Source organism: Trachurus japonicus, chromosome 3 (assembly GCF_045865225.1).
Source record: "Trachurus japonicus isolate A0001 chromosome 3, Traja_1.0".
Taxonomy (NCBI): domain Eukaryota; kingdom Metazoa; phylum Chordata; class Actinopteri; order Carangiformes; family Carangidae; genus Trachurus; species Trachurus japonicus.
Genome location: NC_140909.1, coordinates 27,578,733 through 27,600,018, shown reverse-complemented (window position 1 = coordinate 27,600,018; position 21,286 = coordinate 27,578,733). Strand labels below are relative to the sequence as shown.

The 21,286-nt window shown below is 40.4% G+C and overlaps 1 protein-coding gene across 6 annotated transcripts in view; it reads left to right on the top strand.

Annotated features, from left to right (window-relative positions):
- Window positions 1-21,286, top strand: part of gramd2aa (GRAM domain containing 2Aa) — a 37,460-nt gene that overhangs the window by 10,069 nt on the left and 6,105 nt on the right. For 3 of the 6 annotated variants that reach the window (XM_085768782.1, XM_085768807.1, XM_085768791.1), the window contains exons 2-9: window positions 26-130; window positions 12,472-12,529; window positions 14,420-14,747; window positions 16,066-16,169; window positions 16,655-16,753; window positions 19,482-19,553; window positions 19,646-19,702; window positions 20,755-20,932. In XM_085768782.1, the coding sequence (XP_085624908.1) occupies window positions 26-130; window positions 12,472-12,529; window positions 14,420-14,747; window positions 16,066-16,169; window positions 16,655-16,753; window positions 19,482-19,553; window positions 19,646-19,702; window positions 20,755-20,932 (1,001 nt within the window). Of the gene's footprint in view, window positions 1-25; window positions 131-12,471; window positions 12,530-14,410; window positions 14,748-16,065; window positions 16,170-16,654; window positions 16,754-19,481; window positions 19,554-19,645; window positions 19,703-20,754; window positions 20,933-21,286 lie in introns of all 6 variants that reach the window. The other 3 variants (XM_085768773.1, XM_085768799.1, XM_085768815.1) reach the window with 2 other exon arrangements.

Below are 21,286 nucleotides of genomic sequence, written 5' to 3'. Positions count from 1 at the left end.
CCGAGCTGTGTGTTTGTGTATTCAGGGCCAGGAACATGACTGAGCAGCAGGAGCAGAGCGAAGAAACAGGCCTGCTCTCCACTCAGGACCTGGACCCCTCCAAGGACGACGACACACACGGCCACTTCAGGCAAATCTCGCACACACATACACATACACACACACACACTGCCTCTGCAACACTTGCTGTCTTTCCTGGCTCTCTTTGCCCTACTCGCCATCTGTATCCTGTGCACAGTCATGGGTCACAGCCCAGGGAGATTTATTTTCACAGCACTTATTTTTTTGCTTTTGTTTCAACAGGTTTTGATGTCAAACAATGGTCAAATATGCGCACAAATGCATACAAAGTGATGGCAAGCAGAGATTTTTTCTTTTCCCCTACAGGCCTGGAGAGAAAACCCAGCAGCTTTTAAAATGTGAATTGCATGAGTGATATGAGTAATTAGGTGTTTAAATCAATTCCAACATGTTGTGTTTGGTATTCACACAGTATTTGTGTGTGCCTGCAGACAGGGGACATGTGTGTGTGTGTGTGTGTGTGTGTGTGTGTGTGTGTGTGTGTATGTCTGGTTGTGTGTGTGTTATATAAGATGGATTCAAGGCAGGAGCAGTGAGTAATCCTGTGAATCTGTCCTGGGATGGGATTTAGCTCTAAAGCATGGTGTGTGCTGGTATAGTCACTGAAATGGGAGGGGCTTGAATGCTTTATGCAAACGTTTATCACTCAGCGAGTAGTGTGTCTGTTCTGTGTTCACCTGGACACTCCTCGTGTGTGTATGTAATATTTCTGGTTGCAAAGGTTTGTTTAAATATGTGATGATTTATTTCCCCTCGGGGGGAGTGGGAGGAATGGGGGCAGACACAAAAAGACTAAAACAAGCTGTCATAAGTCATTGGCCCTGAACGTTGTTATGGCTGATTAGCCAGCAAACAATATGATCACTGCACACAACCTCTTCCACGTGACATATTTTACTCAGTGTTCATATAAAAAATCTAGAATAACATATTTAGTTTACAGAGAGAGAGAGGCAGTATAGCCTACTTCAATATTTGTGCTCATTCACACAGAATAACTATAAAGTATTACTAAATGTTTGCAGGGCATTTGTCTTAATCCTATATTTCTTATGTTTAAAAGAAGCAAAATAATTGCACATTTATAGAGGACCTATTATGGCCATATTTGGTTTTCATCATTTTAAATAGTATCACATGGTTCAGTGTTCCAAAAAATATTTTTTTCTCATACTTTTCTCTATTCACCCTGTGTGTTACACAAGCCAGTACAAAACAGGAGTTTAAAAAGCTGTTAAAACAGTATCTTGTAATATGTTATGTGTATGACCAAGGATATGAAATTAGGGCTGCAACTAACGATTATTTTGATAATCCATTAATCTGTCGATTATTCCTTCGATTAATCGATTAATCGGATAAAAAAAAGGCACGAATTTGATTTACATTGTAGGGAAGAGAAGAACGAGAGGAGGAGTTGTTTCTCAGTTTGATCCAGCATGTCACTGGTATCATTTATTTCTTTCTCCCTAACTTTATTCAAAAACATAATGTTATTCCAAATGGACAATATTAGTGCAAAAAATTGCACAAATATGTTTTTTTTAAGTTAGTTGAACGGCCCAGAGCTGTTAAACTAATAATAATACATTAAAAAATAATAATAGACAAAATTCATTAGGGCACTGCCTGATTTGCTTACAAGTGGAAGTCTGCAGCATGTTTACATCCAGAGGAAAATTCTGATCAACCCTGAAAGTTCATCATTCACCGGATCAACCGACAACAACCTGACGTTACCGACAGTTTTCAGTTTGGCTCACAGCTTCCCCGACCGGCCCACGTAATCACACCGTGATAAACACAGTCACAGGGGACAGGCTGGACCCTCCGGTCAGTCACCCACAACGTTACACACACAGCAGCGATCTGATGTAAACATCGGTATTAACTGTAAGCGCCCATCACCATAAAATAAAACGGGTAAATGATGATCAGATCTCTAATCTGAGTCCTCCACACACCGAGCTCTGAGCAGAGGAACAGCTGATCAAACCTCTAAGAAATAGCCTATTTCTTACCTTTACTCCAGGTGTCCAAAACAGTCAGCAGCAGCAGTCATCAAACGCCAACAGTTTAATAATCCATATTATTCCCGTTTACATCGCGTTCCTCGCGGCCAGCTGCTTCATTCATTTGCATTGTGTGAAAAAAAAGAAAAAAGTTTTAGCTAACGTTAGCTTCAGCTCCTGACAGGAGAGGCTGACAGAGGAGACAGTGAAGCCTCTCTGCTGCTGGTTCGAGTCCAGACCACCGGTCCAGACAGTCCGTGACCATGTCCGTGACACACCGCGTCCGAGCCGCGCCGACCATGTCCGTGTGGGAGTAACGTTGGACCGGGAGTAAACAACGCGGTGGAACCGGACAACACAGGTCCGGTTGATCAGAAACACGGCTGTTGCTGTTGCCGCCGCTAAAAATACCTCTTTTTTTTTTTTTACATGATGCAAATGAATGAAACAGGCTGTGAGGCTGGCCGCCAGGAACGCGATGTAAACGGAAATAATATTAGTGGATTATTGGAGCTCGATGACTGCTGCTGCTGATGTTTTGGACACGGTAAAGATAAGAAATATTTTCTTTTTTTCCCTGGCTCTGGGCCAAGTTAATCGCTACCCAACGAATCGATAGGCTAATCAAATTCGTTGCCAACGAATTTAATAATCGATTTTTATCGATTTTATCGATTAGTTGTTGCAGCCCTATATGAAATACCCTTTTCTTTTTCATTATGAAATACTTTCTTGTGTGATGTATTTGAGAACTTTGGAGGTGAACTATTGTGTCTGTTGTATGTTGTGTGAGTTGTGTATACTGGACCCCAGGAAGAATAGCCATGCCATTGGGCAAGTGCCACTGGGGATCCATAATAAAAGTAAAGTGTGAAACATTGTCAGAGCTGAGGCACGGGGTGTAACTAAAGATGGTTGCCTTTGTGACATCAATCATAGGTTTTTGAAGGGCAGGTTGTTCCATAGTTACCATCTTACCAGTACCTGACTCCACCCAACTCCTGGCTAATGTAGAAATGGGCACAGAGGTGTGATGTGTATGGAGCTGAGACTTTTTGAGCCAGAGTCTGATTCTGAACAAAAAAGATGACAGAACCGATCCTTCTTCACAATTTGGATTATTGTAACAGAAAAGTGGATAATTTACTTGGGCTAATGAGGTCTAGCATGTCGATATTGACATGTTTGTTCGAGTATTTGTGTCTTGACACTGCTTCTCATTGATGTGATCAAGTCACCGGCAACACAGTTAAACATGACAGATCAACAATAACAACGCGGGCTCACTGGCTTCATTGAATTCCTCATTTTGCCACATAAAGAGTGAACTACGGAAGTAACCACCGCAAAAAGCCGATCTCTGGCTGTGTGTGGTTTCTGAAGTGGTGTCGGGCTCACACTGTGATGTTTGGAGCAGAGGCGTACGGTGGCCTGGAGGTGCAAATCAACATTACAAAACATAAAACACTTTTACAAAATCTGAAACAAATTTACATTTCAGAAAACAAAACTACAAGTCTTAAAACAAAGTTACATTTCAGAAAACAAATTTACATTTCAGAAAACAAAATTACATTTTAGAAAACAAAATTACATCTCAGAAAACACATTTACAAGTTGCAAAACAAAATTACAATTCAGAAAACAAATTTACAAGATGCAAAACAAAATTACATTTCAGAAAAAAAAATTACAAGTTGTAAAACAAAATTACATTTCAGAAAAAAAAATTACAAGTTGTAAAACAAAATTACATTTCAGAAAACAAATTTACAAATTGCAAAACAAATTTACATTTCAGAAAACAAAATGACAAATAACATAACACTTTTACAAAGACCAAAACACTTTTACAATATCTGAAACAAATTTACATTTCAGAAAACAAATTTACAAGACACCAAACACTTTTACAAACACCAAGACACATTTACAAGTGGCAAAACACTTTGACAAACTGCAGAAACAAATTTACAAAAAGGCCAACATCAACCGGAAAGGGAATGTACCAACCCCGGGGTTGACCCGGAAGTGAACGAGGAGCGGTCATGACGAGTTCTCGTCGTCAATGGAGAAGCTAATGGAGACCTGAGATGAGCGAAAGGCAAGCACATGAGCCCGGGGTTGGTACATTCCCTTTCCGGTTGATGTTGGCCTTTTTGTAAATTTGTTTCTGCAGTTTGTCAAAGTGTTTTGCCACTTGTAAATGTGTCTTGGTGTTTGTAAAAGTGTTTGGTGTCTTGTAAATTTGTTTTCTGAAATGTAAATTTGTTTCAGATATTGTAAAAGTGTTTTGGTCTTTGTAAAAGTGTTATGTTATTTGTCATTTTGTTTTCTGAAATGTAAATTTGTTTTGCAATTTGTAAATTTGTTTTCTGAAATGTAATTTTGTTTTACAACTTGTAATTTTTTTTTCTGAAATGTAATTTTGTTTTTCAACTTGTATTTTTTTTTCTGAAATGTAATTTTGTTTTGCATCTTGTAAATTTGTTTTCTGAATTGTAATTTTGTTTTGCAACTTGTAAATGTGTTTTCTGAGATGTAATTTTGTTTTCTAAAATGTAATTTTGTTTTCTGAAATGTAAATTTGTTTTCTGAAATGTAACTTTGTTTTAAGACTTGTAGTTTTGTTTTCTGAAATGTAAATTTGTTTCAGAATTTGTAAAAGTGTTTTATGTTTTGTAATGTTGATTTGCACCTCCAGGCCACCGTAGAGGCGGGACCTGTGGAAAAAAAAAATTGGGAGTATACTCCGGGCAGTTGAGCACACAGTGTCTTTTCAGCCTGGCTACAGCGCTGAGGAAAACTCTTCATTAGAAGTCGTCATGTGGGGACGTCCCGTTGACAAGTGGACAGCACCAGGGGACGTGTTGATGTCAGACTTAACAAGGCCTTTTATACAAATAAAAAAAACTGGGTTTCTGCCTTAAAGGGATAGTTCAACATTTTGGCAAATTGGCCCCTTGCCATAATCCCTATAGTTTTAGGAGTAGGTTTGTTACCTTTAATTGTCAGTGCAAGATATTTTTAGAACGGCGGAGCAGAGCCGCGAGCTGCTCAGAGCTACGCTACAGAGGCTCATGGGATTTCTTGGTTTCCCTCATCAAACTCATCAAATACACAATTCAACAACTCCAAAACGCTCTGGTGGACAAGTTGTGACCTGCACATTCACCACACTATGAGATAATAACGTTACCAGACAGTTGTTTAAGAGGGAAATTCATGCAAAACCACTGATGCGCGTTCCCGTCTGGGGCAGTCTTTTATCAAGCAGTCTCTGTATTTACCTCTAAAACAACTCTGTCTGGTAACGTTCTGTAATTATCTCATAGCGTGGTGAATGTGCAAGTCACAACTTGTCCCCCAGAGCATTGTGGAGTTGTTGGATTGTGTATTTGATGAGTTTGATGAGGGAAACCAAGAAATCCCATGAGCCTCCGTAGCGTAGCTCTGAGCAGCTCACGACTCTGCTCCGCCGTTCTAAAAATAGCTTGCACTAACAATTAAAGGTAACAAACCTACTGCTATGACTACAGGGATTATGACAGTGGGCCAATTTGCCAAAATGTTGAACTAACTATCCCTTTAAGTGTAAACTTTGAGCCTCATGACTCTGTGGACTATTTACAAGCACAGAAAGCTAAATTACATACTATAGGAAAAGTAAAACCCAGGAAAGAATAATAGGTCCTCTTTAGGCTTTTTCCAGTGATTTTCATTTTGTGAAATGTTTCAGCTGGAAGCACAAAGTTTCCTCAGAAACGATCCCCCCTCTTGTTCCATCCCCACCATCATGTGTTTGCAGTTCAAATAAAAGTTCCTCTAGCTCGTGCAGCGTCTGCTGTGGCCACATTTGGATTATGTAGCATGTGGCAGTAATTACACTGTTGGTCTGGAGCAGTTGAATCTTCCATAATTTCCTTGCTGACAATGTTTGGGCTTCTACATCTGGTCTAAAGAACTGAGACCTGTGGATGTGAATAGTTTGACTGTAAAAGACATAGAGATCATTTGCAAATGTTTGTGCCTCTCTCATCATCCCTATCTCTCTCACAGTGAGTGTCTCCATGTCTCTCAGCTCTGTCAGTCCCAATTTCTTCTCCTCCTGAATTATTGACCGGGAGTCCACTGCTACCGGCCCACCGATGGGAGGTGTTCGCTTTCTAATTTAGGATTCAATTTAGGATTCTTTGAGCTGGTAATTAGTTTCACTATCCAGCCTCACAGCCAAGGGCACTGAGATACATGGACAAGGCACATGACACACACACACACACACACGCCGCACTTGTAGAAGGTCACGTTTTGCTCATAAGGAGAATAATCTGATGCACAGGTTTAGGGATCAAAGTCAGTTGTGTTGTTATGGCTTATAATTCCTCATGTGCAGGACAGGTTCACTTCAAGAACACTGTGTAATCCACAGTTCACTGAACCTCCTGGCACCAACAGCTAATATATTTTGTTGCTGTTGCTTGTTGCTTTTGTGATTTTCATGTTTTTTCTTTTTACTTCAGCTGGAAAATTTGACGGTTCCTCTTGGGCCCTTGGAATAATGTCAAAAATAAACTAAGAGGCACTTTGTTGGTGCTGTCTTCTTTGACAACTGTCCATTATTTCCCCCCACCTATTATCCCGGCTTGACAGCGTTTTACCTTGAGGCACGGCGCTCACAGCTCTCTGCCGGCGCCGCAGCGGGATTCGCCCTGTAGCAGTTTTCTTGATTCACTCACCTAGATGCATCCGCAGTATTGATTAAGACCTGGCTGGATCTTGTGTAAAAGAGAGAGACAGATGGAGAGTGAGAGCGAGGACTGGAGCGCCAGTGAGTCCCCACAGAGCCTCCTGTGTTTTTAATAATCACTCTCTCCTCCTCCACCTGGGAATGCAGAGCCACTGTGGATCCTATTTATAGGCAGCGACCGGCAGGCAGTGAGAGCAGCACACATGCACTATTGTTCATAACATGGTCACAAGATAATGGGGCGTCTTTCCTCTGAGAATGGCTTTAATGGGTGAAAAAGAATAGATTTGAATCACATCCACATAAAATAATCAAATATTTGACAAGGGGGGAGTATTTGGCCCATCTGATGACCTGATTCGTAATCTAAAATTAATTTTAACTGCTTTGAAATTTCGATTTTAAAGGTTTAAATCTTATTTATACATATACTTACTGTATATCATATACTTTTACTACATTTGGATGCAATTTTATATTTTTTTAATGTACAGTCTGTAAGTAAATACTCTGCAGTATTATATTGGGCTGTGAATCAGGTGAAGTGACACAGGGGAGAGATGCAGAGGAGGTTTTCTGCTGCTGCTTTTAAAGAGAATCTGTGATTTAAAGTGTCCAGCAGGTCTGGCAGCGGTGTTACAGCTGCACTGCTCTGCTGTAAACAACAGCCTCATCCTGGTCTGACACAACCTCTCTCTCTCTCTCTTATACACACACATTTATGGCGTCTGTCAACCCCCACTGCTCCCTGACGCTATAACCCTGCTTGGGTGAATGGCTGGATGACTGAGGTAATGTTCACCAGGACACAGTGCAGCCTCCGGTACAGAACTGTGTACATTTCATTCAGTTGTTGAAGACTATAACAGAAACATTTGAAGTGGTGTTGTATAATCAGGTACAACGATCCAGACTGAGAGGCTTGTGATGCTTTTACTGGATAACGGTAGTCCTTCTTCTCTCTGACAGTTGTAGTTTGATGGAACAGTCTGACTTGTCTGACTTATGTTCCGTTTAATATAATTTTCAGGATCTGTCTCCATGACTCCTGAGGTAACTGCCTGCTCACAGAAACCATGGCATACTATATAGTTAGATGTTAGCTCTGCAAGTAGACTTTAGCTTAAGATCATTTTCTCAAAGTCCTGTTTGTTGGACAAATGGTGCATTTGCATAATCTCAAAGAATGTGTGAGAAATTACGTTGTGTCCACAATGTAATTTCTCACATTGGTGTGAGACACATTACGATGTGTCCACTTGTTTTTCATTTGCTTGACATTGCAGCAGAGTTAGATAGTCTCAGCAGTTTATTATCTTCACTTTGGTCTTAATGAAACACTGTTTTATTTGCACCTTTCTGTCCTTTATACTGTATTTGTCTTTCTTTCAACTTTATGATGTGTGTTTACTGTTTTAACTCACTCTCTCTTTTTCTTTTTAATAGTAAAGTTATAAACTGCTGCCCTGTCAGTTCTATTGCAGCACTCATTGATATAAGGCTCAGCTAGAACTTAATTGTATTGTTGGCCATCTTTCAACTCCATCAACTTTGAATGAGAAGAATTAAACACTATGATGCTGCTGATAAACTCTGCTGCCTCCAGTCTGTGCAGAGACACTTAACAAAATGAAAACTCAAACAAAGCAATGAATATTAATTGCAAATGAGGTGACTGGTAGATCAATGCAAGGCACAATTCAGTTTCCATTTGAAAAATCATGTTATTACCAATGATGATAGTTTCTCACTCTTAATAACCCCGAAGTAGACTCCTCAGTTGATTGTGTTTTCATTTATTTAAACTCTAAGATTCACATGAACAAGTCAGCGTTTCCATGACATGATGACATGATTTCCTCGGTAAGAAAAGAGCGGCGTGGATGGAAGCAGCAGAGTCAGTGTGTGAGGGTTGTTTGGGGACAGAGATCTTCTTACCCAGAGGACAATGTGACAGTCCTGCTGCTACACAAGACACACTGAAGGGTATTTTACCATAATGGCACCTTCCTGTGTACAGTAAAGGACACTGTTCAAGGAGAATACAAATGTGGTGCCGTCATGTCGTGATGTTAGATGTTGTTGTGAGCAGCCATGTTGGAGAGAGAGAGAGAAAGATCTTCATGGAATATTCAGAAATAGTCTTTAAAGTAGAAGTAAGCGGAATGTTTGTGTTAATATTAGTCTTAAATAGTTATATCTTCCGACAGCAATCACTTATATAGAGTGTTTGGTCTGAAACACGGGTCTGTCAGTCACTCTGCTCTGCTGTAAGCCGAGGAGAAAACTTTCCTTGTATCCTACAACCTTTATCCAATGAGGAGAGAGAACGGCATAAAGGGGCGGTCCTCTCTGTGTGTGCAGCCAAGGGATGTGCGTGAATGTGGTGACGTAGGGACGAGGGCGGGGACTGCTAACTCTACTATATTTGGGTGTTTGTCTTGCCTTCTGGCCCCCAAAATGTGAGAATTGACCAAAACATCTGTAATATGTTGTCTTCCAGTGATAGGAAGACAGGTTTCAAATTTGCATAATCCCACCCCCTACCTGGTACCAGTAGGCGGGGCAAGCAGTGATTCATTTGCATTTAAAGGGACAGGCACTGAAATCAGCCGTTCTGAACAGGGCTGTTTTGAGAGGATGAAAAGAGCTGTGATGATTGATCCTTGGGGGATTTTGACCAAAGCATGTCACAGACATGTCTTTAAGACACCTGGGAACTATTTTAATTTGTGGAAAGGGGGCAGAATATGTCTCCTTTAACCTGCACTGCCTTTGTATAGTAGTAGTAGTAGTAGTAGTAGTAGTAGTAGTAGTAAAAAACATGTTCAATCTGTGACAACTGACCATTAGGTCAAGCGGCATCCTCCTTCAGCACACTGTTTCTACCACTGTCAATATTCGACAGCTTAAGACAACAGCAACAGATTAACATGCAAGTAATTTTGGAAATATTGGATCATTGATTTTTCAGAAAAAAGTTTGTGTGTGATTCATAGTTCCAGCTAATTATGGGTACATTTCCTGAAATCGTTACACAGATGATTACAGGTCTGATTTCAGGTGTGATTTACGCTGCCAAGTGTATGAGCTGTGACTACGCCTTGTTCTCAGCTGGGATTTCATCCATATTCTTTTTCTCGTTCTTGGTGCATAAAGAGATCACACCAGGACAGCCAGCTGACAGCAGTGGTCGTCCTCCATGTTTGTTTGTCCTCTGAAGTCAGTTTGATCACAAGTTTCTTTGAGTTCAATGGTTACTGCAGCTGAATCATTTAGTATGTGTGTTGGTGTTATCAAAACACTGTGGTCTCACATGTTTTTTAAATGGTTAAGATTTGAAAATTGGGTAACACTTTATAAGTACATACTATTAAGCATTAGTTAAGCATTAATAAATACTGAATTCTTCATTTATAACGCATGAATACTCATAAGTATGTAGTTTATAATACAGTTAGAGCTTATCAATGCTGAGTAAAACATTTTAACTGTGTTTATAAACTACATACTAATGAGTATTCATGTGTTATAAATGATGAATTCAGTATTTAATGCTTAATAGTGTGTGTACTTATTATAATGTGTTTCAGAAAATGTCAAATGTGAAAAATATTAGGCTACTCATGAAAGCAAGAACATTTCTTTTTCTTTCTTCAAAACACACCACATCTAGAGCGAAGACCACTCAAGTGAAAAAAGCAAAATCATCCCAGAGAAGCTGTAGACACTTTGAGACACAGCTTCAGTTTGTTAAACCTTTATCCTGTCAGTGTCAACACGAGAACGATGAAATAGAGTGTCAGCTAATCAAGTCAACGTCAGCTTTATCCAGCTGCCTTGTTATATAAGGGCAGTCTTGTGTAAGGTGTCTTATATGCACTTACACTACATAGACTGTGCTAAAAGACTGAGGCTCAAGCCAAGGCTAGCTACTGCAGGCACCATCCGCACACAGTGATGATCGATGTAGAAATCAAAGGAGGATTTAATGCAGACAAAGCATTAAGCTAATTTGCAAGTAATCAATCAAGATAGCAGTACCCCCCAAAAAAAGTGCATTAGGAGTCTTATACAAGTAAAATACATTTTTGTTGCCAGACATATGCGTATTAAAAGCAAATGATATGTTTGATGTATGAAACAACTTAAACTGTCAGATGAATAAGATAAGATAAGTTAATTTTTTATTTGTCCCACAGTGGGGAAATTTAAGAGGATGTAGTGGCAGACAACAGCAAAGAAATGTATAGCACAGATAATAATAGCAAATGGCAATAGCAGTAAAACAAAAACATTATTAGTAATGAAGTATTATTAATGAATAATAATAAGAAAAAAACATATGCATACGTATAAATTATATATAAATTCCAATCCTATCATGTTTTTGCGTCTGTCAGCTGCAGGGAGGAAGGACCTGTGATAACACTCCCTCATTTTGGGTGAAGGAGCCGGTCACTGATGGAGCTCTTTCTCTAGTCCAGTCAGGATGTCTCTCATGGGGGGGGAGTCACTGTCCATCAGAGTAGAGGGAAATAGAAAGGAATTAAAAAAAAGTTTGTCTGAGTGGGGGACAATTTGTTATTGAAACAGCAAAATAAAAGACAAAGTACAAATTTGTCTGCAGTCTGTAAGTATTTATATCTGGGCTGTGTAACTTCCTGCACTATTAGCAGTAGTAGCCTGTGTTTATATTTTACATCATAACAAAAGAAGAGGCTTGCAGATGAGGGCTTATATGTGTACAGCAAACACACTGTGCTCCCTCTCTCCCTCTTTCTCTCTCTCTCTCTCTCACTGTGAACAATGGCCTCCACAGTGTGAGCTGCCAGTTCCTCCGTTTTATCAGCATCTCCTTGAGCAGGAGTGCTTCATATCAGTGTCGTGTTACATTGTCCTCGGCTCACCATCAATCACATGGCGCTCACTGAAACATACAGAGAGAGAGAGAGGGAATAATCCCTCAAAAACATGCGTCTATTCAGACTTGATTGTTGCGGCGTGCGTGTCGTCTTCTGTAAGGCGTTAACAGTGACACAGCGGTTCAATTCAATGACATTCTCCTTACAGGGCTGATTATCTGCTGCATGGTTCTGTCTGCATAAGCAATAGATATGGGTATCGTGCTGTGACATCTGCTACACTGCTCTGAATATTCCTCCTGAGGCCAGCGTGATGCCAGTGATGTGTGTGTGTGTGTGTGTGTGTGTGAGTGTCTTATGTATTCTGACTATAAAAAGAGCAACATGGATAATCTCTTGGCATGGCCACTATTTGTGTTCAAACAACTCCATATTTATGTTTGATTGTGTTGTTGTGTGACAGCCTCCATCTCTCTGCAGTTATGCACACACTGATGATTAACTTGTCATGTGGAAGCTTTGACCCAGCTGGGATTTTCATGCAATGTTCTCATAGACACAGGCCGATACACACACGCACACAAGCTAACAACCATTATGCTGCCAAGGACTATCTTTGCCTCCTTCAGGCCAGATGAAAGTATTAATCTGCCTGCAGCTGTGATTGTGTATTGAAGTAGAAAATGTTGTGGTGGATGCATTGTATGTAACACACGTGAAGAATTGACATGTTAATTATAAATGTGTTTTTCCTGTGTCATTGCAGGTTTCAGCTGATTGAAGACCTGTCCTATGAAGACGTGAAGAAATGTTACAGGGGCTCGGTAAGTCTGGTCACTTAAATGTGTCTTTTTTTTTTTCTTTTCTTTTTTTTGAATATTTACTTTAGATTTTTTTCAAACACAAAGTTACAGTTACAAACTGACATAACATAATCAAATCAGGGGAAAATTCAATGTCCACAAGGTGGCAAAGTAAAAATGAAATTCACAGTGACAGGACAATAGGAAGTGGAAAAATAAATACATAATAATAATAAAAAAATATAAATAAATCAGGTACATTTTACAATAATCGAAGATACTGAGAGCATCACTTTTCTTAGTTCATAGGAAAAGTGGTTGCCATACTTTGTCAAAGGTCTTCTTTTCTGCATCCAATCAGTTATTTTTTTAGGGGCACACAGCTATTGATTTCACCAAGCCCCATTTTAATTGGAAGGGGGGCATCAGATTTCCACTTTATCTTAAATGTGTCTTTGACCGCAACTTCCAATTACATCCCAATGTTTAATTCATAATAAATGTGACACTCACCTGCTAAAAAGCCACTTTCCTGCCAAGGAGAGCATTCATTTTGTGATTTCTCTCTGTTTTATTCTTATGTTTTATTTTGATATCTCACACTGATATGTGATAACATATGTGGTAACAATTGGATGCAAAAGGCTGCAGCCTTTAAACCAAAACATGATGACAATCTGATCATTATTCATTATCATCTACTGCTTGAAAATCTTACATGATGATGATCATACCAAGTCAGAAAAACTAACATGCTGCCACAATAAATGTGAGATTCATCATCTCTAACTGTTTCCATTCAACTTATAAATAACTAAAGAACAATTTATATCGCTGACAAGCTCAGCAGTGTTTTTTATACACATTATTTTACACTATCTTGTTATTACTTCACGATGTACTGTAGAAGATGTCCTGCATGATTTCCCTTGCTCTCCCTTACTCCCCTTATTTTCTCATCCATCATCACCTGTCACTGTAGACTAGAGTAGAAAACAGATTCCCTGAATGTCACATCACGAATAGATAAGTAATAGAAGTTAAGTTGCAGAAGTAAGTCCATCATTTTTCACAACAACATATGAACAGGCAGCATTTCTCTGGGAAAAGCCCCAAAGATGATGATGATGATGATGATGATGATGATGATGACTGAGCCCCGTACATTACTGTAACACACGTTGAGCGCTGCATCACTGAGAACAGAAGCTGCTCCAGCACGTGCTGCTATTAATAGAAAGACAAAAACAGGAGGAGGCAGACAACAGCAAGTTGAGCAGAAGGAGAGATAGATGAGGCGCAAGAACGGGACGGAAAACTAGGGAGCGATAACTGTGGCGGCAGAGATAAGAAGAGCTGGAAGTGAGTGTGAGAGGTGAGGGAGGAGAGCAGGGAATGAATGAGACCTCTTGTTGTGTTCATGGAGGACAGAGTGCATGATTTTCCTTGAGAGACAAACACTTCCAGGTGTCACAGACCGACACTACAGGGAGGAGGAGACACTGAGGGAAAGAAAGAAAAAGACAAGACAGAGGAAGAAAGGGATCTCAGCTGAGTGCCTACGTGTGGCAGAGTGTGTTGTGTTTTTCAGCTGAGAATGATGAAGGGCAGAGTGTGTGTGTGTGTGTGTAGAGGAGGGAGAAGGAGAGGGAGGGTGTCAGCCGGGTGCTGCAGAGTGTAGAGTCACTGGAGGAGTGTTAGAGAGAGAGGCAGCCTTGTGGTTTGTGAGACAGAGCTCAGCTGTAAACTGAGGCGCCGCGCTCTGACTCTTTAATAGTCTCTGTGTGTGTAGGTGTGTACGTTAGACCCAGCCGTGTGTGTGTTGTGTTTGTAGACTTAGAGGTAGTTGGACAGAAGCAGCAGCCCGTCCCCTCCCCTGCTCCCCGTACTGACCGTGGACAGTGGGGACAGTGTGTGTCTTGCAGCGGCTTGCTCCAGGCCTTGGATGTGCGCGAGTGTGTGTGTGTGTACGGTGCCAACGTGCTGAGCCTGGTGCAGAGCTCTCGTCCTCTGAGGGAGAGGGTGGTGTCAGCGGCGGGCGGAGCGGGCGTGGCCGGCGGCGGCGGCAGAGGCGGCGGAGCGGCTGGTGGAGCCGGTGTTAGCGCTGTGCAGGCAGGCCGGTCCACCAAGGAGCTGCTCATGACTCTGCCCTGTCCCTCTGCACAGACTGTCAGCAAGTACAACTCCCAGTACCACAAACTGTTCCAGTGTGTGCCCAAGGATGAGATACTCATGAAAGGTACTGTCTTTTTTTTTTTTTACACAACTTTCATGGTTCAACTTGTAAATATTCTAATTCTATTCTCCTGCAAGCTGTTCACACCAGACTGATGATATGTGTTTATTGAATATTAGATATTGGCTTTTAATGTGATTTAGACCTGAAATGATTTATCTGTCTTTTTACTTGAGATGCATTTAACTGAACTAAACTGCCTACTGACTACTACTGTAAATAAATCTTCAAGTCATTTATCAAACAAAACTGATTGAAAATGTTCAAGTTTGACTTCTTTTCTCTTTTAGATCGTTATCATTTTGAATGAATCTTTGGAGCTTGCATAACAAGCTCTTTAAATAGTTCCTGTTTGGGTTGGGGGGAAAAGTAACATTGCATTTGTTTAGTTTTTAGTTTAGTTTTCTGACCATGTGAAAGTAAAATAAATAACTTCGATGAATGAACAAGTCATGAAATAAACTAATAGCTGTGGTCCAGCTCTATAAAACTGTCTAGTCTGTCAAATCTACTCTTAATTTTCATCATCTATTCTGATTCATTTCATTGTTCAGTAATATACAGTGTATATATTTATATTTATTATATATATAATATGGATTTATATTATATTTTCTATGAATGTGTCCTGTATCTTAGAGTTTTTTTATTGTGATGGGAGCAGATGAAGGTTGTGTCATGTTGCAGCATCTTCAGTGTCCTGTCTGGGTTTCACTTGTATCTTTCTGTCTTGGCAAGAGTTGAGTTTCTGTCAGAAAAGTAAGATTTCAGTTGGAATGTACAATAACACTGATAACAAAACTCCCAATCAGCAGAAAGTGGCAGCATCTTTAATACATTAGTATCATTTACAATATTCTTGCTCCATTCATAAAGCAACAGTCACAGTAAACAAACCTTTTTAACTGTTATACAGTTTAGTTTTAATGTACTTGTCAGCGGTTTGAGCTGTTCATCCTGACACTGTTTCCAGCTTTGATTTCTTCTCACTTCATGTCTGTGTTTGACTGAGCTCAGATTAACAGTTGGACTGTCAGAAGTCTGCTCCAGCAGCTTCCTCTGCAGTGTCAACTCCTCTGTCTGCACAGTTCAGCTCAGTTTGTTGCGAGCTCTGATGCTCCGTGCAACCTATGGAAATCAAACCTATGATGTGAAACTTGCAAGATGAATGATTTCGACTCATGAGGCAGTTTGAGGAGTCTGAGATGTTGTTTTATTAAATCTGTGTTTTTTCTTTTCTTCCCTTCCAGTTTCCCTTCCAGTTCCAGTTCTTGAAGTTGTAACACTAATGTTTTTTTCTCTCTCTGTCTTCTGTCCTCAGTGTACTCCTGTGCTCTTCTCAGAGATATCCTCCTCCAAGGCCGCCTCTACATCTCCAGAAACTGGCTGTGTTTCTGTGCCAACCTCTTTGGCAAAGACATCAAGGTGCGAGTGACTGACGGACAGTTTAATAAAGTCAAACTCAAACTGACTGACAAACTTGAACCAAGTAACTGTGGGAGACAATCTGACAAGTGGACTGGACAAACTGACAGTTTATTTAACTGAGAGTCAGTCAGGATTATAGTCTGACTTCCAGCCTGACTTCCACGCTTTAAATCTTTCTGTGCGTGTTTGCAAAACTGAACTTGGACTGTACCAGGAGCAGGCTGCAGACTTCTTGAACCTTTAACCTTCAAAGTTATGTGACTTTCTCTTTCATATGCTGCGAATTGTTCTTTTCCCGTCATTTCCTTGAAACCTCCCCTGTCATCTTAGTGACAATAAGCTACTTATTCAGACTGCATTCCTTACATTCTCACTGAAATGAGACACGTTTTATGTCCTCTAGTTTTTTTTCCAAGGGCTTCTCCTGAGTGTACTTCATCTGAGTCAGTGTTAATCTTTCTGCCTTTCTCCATCCTCTCTAGGTGGCTATCCCTGTCGCTTCTGTGAGGCTGGTGAAGAAGCACAAAACAGCAGGCCTCGTGCCCAATGGCTTGGCTATCACCACAGACACCGGCCAGAAGGTAAACACCCCCATGGCAGTCGCTCTGAATTAAAATACTTATGCTGATTAGCGCAGCATGGTTGGTGTGTTTTCCAGGCGAGGTGTGATGGAAAAAACAACACCATGCTATAGATAGAAGCAGAGTTAGAGTCCCAAGCCTGGCAGCACAAGAGAGTGAAGGGTTTTTCCACCATTACTGCAGCGTTCAAAGAGGCATTTTAACTTCCTATCGCATCGGAGGCGACCTCTCGTCAGGTGCTGGTGTTTCTAAAGACTTAATGTGTTTTTCAGCTTCTGTTCTGGCCTCGACAACCCACCAATACCGTCTGCAGATAAGCAACATTAGCATATGATACGATCTAGGTGATTTAACATCAGCACCAGTCAGTGTAGCACAAAAAAAACGAGAAAAAAAACAGCAGACAGATTAGTCATTTGAAGCTATGACTCATCCACAACCTCCCACCCCTGACACCCAGTGGGCTCTGGAGAACCTCAAGAACAAGTGTGTCAGCATTGCAGCAATTTACAGCTGAGATCATTTATAACTGTCCATTCTGCTCATGAACAACAATGCAGGTATTCCACCTGAAAAGATGCAGCAAGATATTTTTTGTCCCCCTGTTTAATGATATGAACACACAATCAGAGATAGATAAAAGGGCAAATTGTGCTTATTCAAGCACATGATGAAGATTGGATTCATGAAGTTTACTGTTTATATCAAACATAGTTTTTTAGACATCATTTATCAGGGGTTATTTTTGCTCAACCAACAAGCAGATCTTTTTGCATAATTCACAGACATAGAAAACAGAATATTCTGCCTTTTGTAGCTGTGGCACACATACTGTATTTTGTATAATAATTCATGTAGACTGTTGCCACTGTTGCATTTTTAGTGCCCAATCAATTATTAATAAATTGATATTGGGGAGGGGTGCTCTGTGGTCGAGCGGCTAGTGTTGGATTGTATATTTGAGTTTGATGAATTTGCCAAATGTTGAACTATCCCTATAATATAGTGTATATATATATATAATGCTTAGTTTATCCATAAATGCAAGCCTCATATCTGTCTTCACCTTCAAATAGCAAATATGCTTCTCCTCTCTCTCCCTGCTTGAGGTTACATTTTAATTCAGTCAATCAAACCAACAGTGGGAAATAGTCGTTCAGATCAGAGTTTGGAATATTGCTGCTATAAAATGAGTAATACAACCACAGAAGCATACTATTACACAAATATTGAGCCTATCAAGCCAAACTACAGTCATCCATCCAGTCACCAGCTCAGCAGGTCAGAGCAGCAGCTTCCCAACATAGATGCACCTTTGTCAAAGCATGTGAGACACACAACATGTGGCACACAATGTTTCCTACATGACAAGGACAAATACCTCTGTCCCTATACAGTGGGGTCCAAATGGCTGAGGCTACTTTCCCATTTTTGGACCCCACTGTATGTCTGCATGATTATGTAATGTGCATTACATAACATCGTGGACGTACACGGCTCTGTACAGGACAACTGTGCCTCATACGTTTTGACAAATCGCCAGGGTCGTCTCGTGTTTATGAGGTGAAACGTTCACAGCTTGTGTCTGTAACAGCACGGCTCGGGCTCACTTGTAATTTTTTAGCTCATTCACCCGCATGACTGTGTCAGGAGAGACACAGCAGGGGTGTTTATGAGCTCGCGTGCACAGAAAATCATCTGATAAAAGTCCACACACAGTAACACACTGTTTCAGATGCTCATGAATAAATGCAAAGGTACTTTTTCAGATAATAATGATATTTATCCAGGTCAGAGGGATATTTGGGTAAGCTGTCACTGACCTGCCATTCATCATTTTCATGAAAAAAAGAGAAAGAAAGAACTGGAACAGAAATGTGATTAGAGAAATATCCTCTTTGTGCCCCAGATTAAAGCTCTTGAATCCCTGAAGTGTTATTTGCCCAAATTATTTCTAGCAAATTTTAACCCTTGCCCAGTTGAAGCTCTGCAACGCCATAGATAAATCTTAACGTACCTCTGAATATCCTTTTAATGTAGAACTGATCTTTTTATTGCTTTTCTCATCTGAATGTACGGAGCCCCAGATATGACATGCGAGAAAAAAATAATAATTTGTGGCCACGAAATAGGTATAACGTGTGCACGAAATACTAAAACATAATAGTATATTATTCCTGGAGAGCTGGGCAAGCAAATCGAGCGCACCTTCTCAAACAGGAACAGTCAGGTTCAGGTGTGCAACCGCACCGCCCCTCGCTCTCTCGCACGCGCACGGGGGTGCACACTTGAACCGGGCTCATTGCTCATTATTAATAATAGCTACTGCACAACTGAAAATATTGTAACGACCTCGCAGTAATGTTGTTGTTATGATGTTTAAGTTGTGTGATTTCTGACTGACTGTGAATGTGTACGGGCAGGTAGGGTATGGTTGGATGAGAAACTGAGGGGCCGGGGTGTGTGTGTGTGTGTGTGTGTGTGTGTGTGTGTGTGTGTGTGTGTGTGTGTGTGTGTGGTGTGGTGAGTGAGTGAGGACGTTGGACGAATTACTATTTGTTGTAGTTATGTCGGGTCGGACGCGAATAAGTATTTTGTGGCCACAAATTTTTTTTTCCTGCATGTCATATCTGGGGCTCCGTATAAATGTTCTGTGTTGTTTGGTGCATAAATTTAAAATATGATCAGAATATCAACATGAGTTTTCTCTCTTTTTTCATTTCCTTAGTATGTATTCGTATCGTTGCTATCAAGAGACAGTGTCTACGACGTCCTTCGCAGGATCTGCACACACCTACAGGTCAGAGGACAAACATATTTTATGCACATGCATCATTCAGGCTGGTTACTGTGCGTTTTACATGTCAGGGCTGATTTCTTCTCCCTCTCCAGGTCAATGGGAAGAGTCTGAGCCTGAAGCAGTTCATGGAGGAGCCCACTTTATCCCTGGTCAGTGTCAGCTTGTTTTTCATAGAGAGATCATAAAATCATCAGTTGTAAAGATTAAAGTGGTTGAAACATTTCCTTATCCCATATAAATTTTGTTTAATGTGTCTTTGTCAAGTTGCATGTTGCCGTAAAGGCCTCACAACTCTTGCTTACAACTCCCCCTGACCTGAAGGCTGACTTCTCTCCTTACACAGACAGGATCAATAGATCATTGTATTACAGCCGCAGCCTTGCAGTGAATTATCCCCCGAGTCTGCAAGATGCTATCAAAAGGCTCTGTGAAGTCACCTTGTGTGTTGTGTGTGTACCATAGGCCACTCTGCGACAGAACAGCTTTTGTATTGAGGAATAATTAATTTACATGAACATGCTCGTCCTTGATCACACTCTAATCTATGTTGATAGAGTTCAAAGACAAAAAGGTGTCTGTACATGCTGCCAGTATGTTATTCTGAAAACTTTATAGAGCTTTAATTATTATAAGCTTTAATCATTTCCAATTAAAGTAAGAAATAATAAATATATATTGAGGCAGTTATAATAGATATCAAGGTATTCAGAGCATGAATGAATGGGTAAATGTAACGAGTTCTTTCCTGGCTCATGCCCATCCCTCCACCAAATTTGGTGCAAATCAGCTCTGTACTTTTTGCATAATCCTGCTGACAAATAAACAAACATAACCTCCTTTGCAGAGATAAATATTAATAGTTTTTCACTTTAAAGCTTCTTGGCTACAGTGTGGAACTATAATGTGGAACTAATAGATCGCTCATTTGCAGCATCGCCCAAAATAATCAAATGCCTCAGCTTAGTGGACACACAGTGAATGACAAGTGGTGATGTGGTGTTTGTTCATGTCAGTAGGTCCTAGTCTCAGGGAGGGGTCGTATGATAGATGATCAAAGTGATGAGAAAGACAAAATTAAAAATAAAAGTTTTCTGACTTTTGATCCTCTCAAAATATATAGATATATATTTTCATTTTTGCTAAATTCAGTCTGGATCTCTTCATCTTTCCAATACATTCTCGTCTCCCCTCTGTGCCACAGGACGAGTTCCCGACTCCAGACGAATTCCCAGTGGTTGACGAATTCCCATCAGTGTTAAAGTGGAGAAGGAAACCCTCGGTGGTGTCTGTCTCCTCCTCCCTCCCTGACCTCCTGGGGAACTCCACCAGCAGCCTGAGCGCCACCGACACACCCTTCAAATCAGAGCAGCTGCTGGAAGGTGATGAAACAGTCCTTACAATGATGACACACCATGTCAGTGTATGAAAGTCCAAGGTTTTATCCAAGGCCACACACTTATCAGTTAGGTCAGCTGCTGATACTTGACAATGCCATTTTTCTCCAAACTACAATAAGTTCAAGTACAATAAGAAAAGCTCTGTCTTCATCTGAGGTCCTGCAGGTGTGTTTGTGTACAGTACCAAAATGTATGTTAGTTTATCCTTAGTCTAGAATTACACAGTGTCTCAACGCAATTTTAAAAAGAACAAAGATACAATCAATTAAACAAACAAAGTTTACCTCTATGACACTTTTCATACAATTAAAAATGCAACACAAAATGCTTTACAAA